We start from the raw sequence: 4558 nt of genomic DNA, 5'->3' as shown, positions 1-4558 counted from the left end.
GTTCAAAAATAATTCAAACTAAGTCCTTTTTCTTCTGGAAAACCCCCTAAACTTCCAAGTATTACAACCCGCCGTCCAACAGAGGCAGTTTTGTAGGTTAGACCTCATGTTTATAATCAAAATTACGTATAGGCCCGTTTTAAAAACTACAAAACTGCGACTACCTTCTGTAGGCCAAAAAATCTTCGTTTTAAGTCCGATTTGGTCCGTTCAACTTGCGTTAGGTTCGTAATCCCAAAATCTACATGTTCATACTGCTACTAAGTATGTTTTCAACTTTTAAAATTCAAGGTTAGATTTAATCTATTATTTTACTAAAGGAAAGCTTGTTTAATTCATAACTTCTTCGTTTTATCTTTGATTTGAGTGATTCTCGCGTCTGTGTGCTCGTAGCATCACGTAGAATAGTTTTAAAACCTTTTAACTTCTATTTCTACTGTTTGGTGTATTGTTCTAATTAGCTTATGTTTGTTTGCTATGCATGTATGTATGGATGCCTGTGTGGTGCTGTTTGATCTCGGGTAGACAGTGAGTTTTGTGTTGATGATCTAGAGCAACTCTTTGAAGATCAAGACCAGCATCGATACTTTGAATTAAGGCAAGTATAATATGAGCCTCCTGGTTACCTATTCACTTTAATGCAATCTCAATTCATATGCATATGTTAATGAACCGCTTGGAGTCTATTTACCTTGATATTGATTATCCTGTGCTTGATTTACCTATGGTTTTGCATGTGGGTAGTATGCTCAGTTTGCTCCAACTAATATTGATTAAAGAATACAATTAAAGATATATGCAACATGGTATTAAAAGATGCTTTTTAGCAACATGGAACCAAGGGGGCTAGAGCATTGGGCCTTTTCTTATGGTGCTCTAGATTCCTCTCCCTAAGGACTTACCCGTAAGCGAACATCCGAGACTTACAGTGCAGCTGTGAGGGCTATATGGCTCTGGCTTTAGCTCAGTATGAGGACATTTTCTAGCTTGTTAGTGGTTACCTTTATGGCGCAAGAGGGGCTCCGACAGGTATGATCTCGGCCTACTAAGAGGGTGCACTTTGGTTTCTTGGTATTTTGTTAGTCACTCCTTAGAGGGGGGTTCATGCTTATTGATGGGTAAACCTTAGCGGCCCTAACTTATTAGACGAACCTTTAAAAGGCTTCATAGTGAACCCTGCCGACCTTCCTTGGTAGTGGGTCAAGAGGTTGGCCGCCTCGAGCGAAAGGGTAAATCACGACTCACAGTGAAAGTGTACAACATCTGCAGAGTGTAAAACTAGTATATTAGCCGTGCTCACGGACACGAGCGGCCTAGATCCTTACTGAATAGTTGGTTACTTGGAGGGTTTGGGTTATGATTAAAATTGCTGATATCTCTAATCATTCACATTCGGGAGGCTAAGCATAACCTAGCAACTTATGATTAATAATAAAATATGACCAACTAAAAGTGCTTACCACAGTTCAACTGAGTCAAGCCTTTTGAGCCTGCATCCCCTCATGTTATGCTTGCTAAGCGGTAGTAGCTTACGCTTGTTTTATTTCAATACTTTGGCAAAATCCCGGATGGGTACCAGATGGAGATTCTTCAGTGGAGTTTTCCAAGAGGTGTTAGGCTTGTGATCAACCAGTTGACGATTCCTGTGGTGTTGGAGGTTTCGCCAGAAGAATAGAGTTATAGTATATATTGTAAAGTAAGACTGTCTTTTGTAACAAATAATTACACGCTATGTAATAAAGGCATAATCTTTGATATTACCCCTTCATTTGTAACTATATGTGTGAATTGAATTCCTGGCCACACATATGGTGTATATCTGGTTTTATCCTTAAAATCAGGTGCTATAAAGTGGTATCGGAGCTATGTCGACTGTAGGACGCAAGCCTAGTTGGAAAATAGTCATTTTAAGGTTCAGAATTTGCCATGAAATCCTTGATCTATAAACCTTGCTATTTTTTTTATGCTATATTCTTGTCTTTACTGTTCATCTCCTCCTTGTTGCTACAAATTCTTGTTCCTATCTTCACCCCTTGCTTTGAATTGCTTTTAGAGATATCACTTACCACATTCTTGCGCAAAATGAAGGTGAAGCTATAAAGACTCTTGAGCCCTTGATACAACAAGAACGCTAGTAATGTAAGTAGAGTCACTGAGTCCTAGTGCTTGAAATGTGAACCTTTAATGTTTGTATGGTTGTCTTGATGTTCATGTTTGATTTGGATCTTTGTGATGATTGCAATGATTTTGTGGGTTATGCTCGCAATTTCATTTAGTTTACATGATAAGGCATAAGGACCGATGATTAGATAGTTGGGTTGGTTTTTCTCGTCCCGGTGCGTGCTGTTTTCTGAGCAGTCAGTGTTCATTGGATTACATCTCCAAGGGTGGGTGCCCAAAAATCATGAAAGTTTTATGGATGAAAGTAGACTTCTGTATCTTTCATATGCCACTGGAATCACCTTCATATCTGTTATGGTTTGGGAGTTATGACCTCTACAAGTGAAGTTTCTGCACTGTCTGGGAGTCTAAACAGTTTCGGTTATGTTCTATTTCCAACTAACTTAACCTTAGAATCTGGCAAGGTGATTTATATGAAAGTTGTAGGGAATTTTATAAGCTTTCTAGCCATATAAGGCCCGTCTTCATATGATTTCTGGAACTTGAGATATGGCTGTCTTTCTGAACTGCTACTGGTAGTTCTCGTCCAGAAAATTTCAGATTGATTGTTTCATCATGTGAACTACTTCTGGATATGGACTACAACCAATAATTGTGCTAAATGTTGTAAACAGATGGTTTCTACCAGGAGAAGTTCTTCACATCATGCCAGAAGGAATGCCCCTAATGCTAATCCACCGCCACCAAATGCTCCAACTATAGAGCAATCTATGATGATACAGACTCAATTGTTATAGACCTATGTTCAGAATGTATGCATCAACCCACATCAAGCACCACTAAGGGACAAGCATGGTGAATTTATGAAGGGAAATCCACCCACATTCTCTCATGCAAGCGACCCACTAGAAGCTGATGACTGGCTTAGAGCTATGGAGCGACAACTTAACATAGCTCAGTGTAATGACCATCAGAAAGTGCTTTATGGTTCCGGTCAACTTCAAGGAGCAGCTTTCAGACTGGTGGGAATTATTTCAGATTGAGAAAGATGTAAATCAGATTTGTTGGAAAGATTTCAAGACTGTCTTTAGATCTTATGATGTTCCAGAAGCTTTGGTGGAGATCAAGGAGGAGGAGTTCCTCAACTTGAAACAAGGCTACATGATAGTGTGTGATTATCATAACAAATTCACTCAGCTGTCATGTTATGCTCCAAGAGAGGTGGTTAATGATGCCAAGAAACAAAAACGCATATTGAAAGGATCGAATGATGAACTTCAACTGCAGTTGATGACTGTTGTGTATCCTGACTTCCAAACTTTGGTGAATAGGGCCATTTTGATTGAGAACAAGCATCAGGAAATGGAAGAGAAGAAAAGAAGAATTCAAAGCCAATCTGTAGGTAGCAACACACGCCCCCGCTACACTCCCCAGCAAGAATTTCAGCAAAGATACCAGGAACCAACTAGTCAGTGGGATTTTGATCCTCCTCAACAACTTCCTCAATACCAGCAAGAGCAACAGTATGTGAACCAGAATCCACCCCAAGAACCCCTCATCAACTCTCCAATGAAGGATAGTGTGCCCAACACTCTCCCTCCAGGCAAGAAGTGCTACCGCTGTGGTGAACCCGATCACTATGCAAGTCAGTGCCCGAAGAAGCCGAACAAGCCGCAGCCCTAGAATGTAAACCACAAACAACGGAACCATGTGCAAGGCAGAGTCAATTATGTGAGAATAGAATCTACACAAGAAGTCCAAGATGTTGTGTTTGGCATGTGTCTAATCAACTCTAGCCCTACATTGGTTTTGTTTGATTCTGGAGCTTCACATTCCTTCATTGCACATCGTTTTGTTAAGGAGCACAATATATCAAAGTGTCCTATGAAGAAACAAATGTTAGTTGACTCATCTTGTGGGGATATGCAAGCTACTCGAATGTGTCCTAGTGTAAGAGTTGAAATAACGGGGGTAGAGTTTTTGGCAAATCCAATTGTGCTGAAGTCTTCAAGCATAGATGTAATTCTTGGAATGGATTGGCTAAATCCATGAAAGGCTATTATCCAATGTGAGAATGGTACAGTACACTTGACATCCAAGTCAGGAGAAGAAGTTGTATGCAAGGCCACTACAACAACAAGAGAGGTGTGCAATGTCAATCAGATGAATGGTGCAACCATGGATAAGACCAAGGTTGTTAATGAGTTTTTGGATGTTTTTCCTGATGATTTGCCGGGTATGCCACTAGATCATGATATTGAATTTATTATCGAGCTTTTACCTAGAACTGCACCTATAGCTAAGAGACCATATTGGATGGGAGTCAATGAGCTAGAAGAACATAAGAAACAGCTAAAAGAGCTACAAGATAAAGGTTTCATATGTCCTAGTTCTTCACCATGGGGAGCCCTAGTTATATTTGTTGATAAGAAAGACG

The 4558-nt window shown here is 39.9% G+C and overlaps 1 protein-coding gene across 1 annotated transcript; it reads left to right on the top strand.

Annotated features, from left to right (window-relative positions):
• Positions 1-3084: 3084 nt before the first annotated feature.
• Positions 3085-3804, top strand: LOC136533468 (uncharacterized). The gene has a single exon (XM_066526012.1). It carries the CDS (start codon positions 3085-3087, stop codon positions 3802-3804), a length of 720 nt encoding a protein of 239 aa, XP_066382109.1.
• The last annotated feature ends 754 nt before the right edge of the window (positions 3805-4558 follow it).

This window comes from Miscanthus floridulus, unplaced genomic scaffold (genome assembly GCF_019320115.1).
Source record: "Miscanthus floridulus cultivar M001 unplaced genomic scaffold, ASM1932011v1 fs_894_1_2, whole genome shotgun sequence".
In the NCBI taxonomy this organism is placed as follows: Eukaryota; Viridiplantae; Streptophyta; class Magnoliopsida; order Poales; family Poaceae; genus Miscanthus; species Miscanthus floridulus.
This window is presented reverse-complemented; position numbering and strand designations above follow the sequence as displayed.

Bases quoted from the DNA above. Each gene is read 5' to 3' on its own strand.
- LOC136533468 (XM_066526012.1), top strand. From the start codon at position 3,085: ATGACCATCAGAAAGTGCTTTATGGTTCCGGTCAACTTCAAGGAGCAG.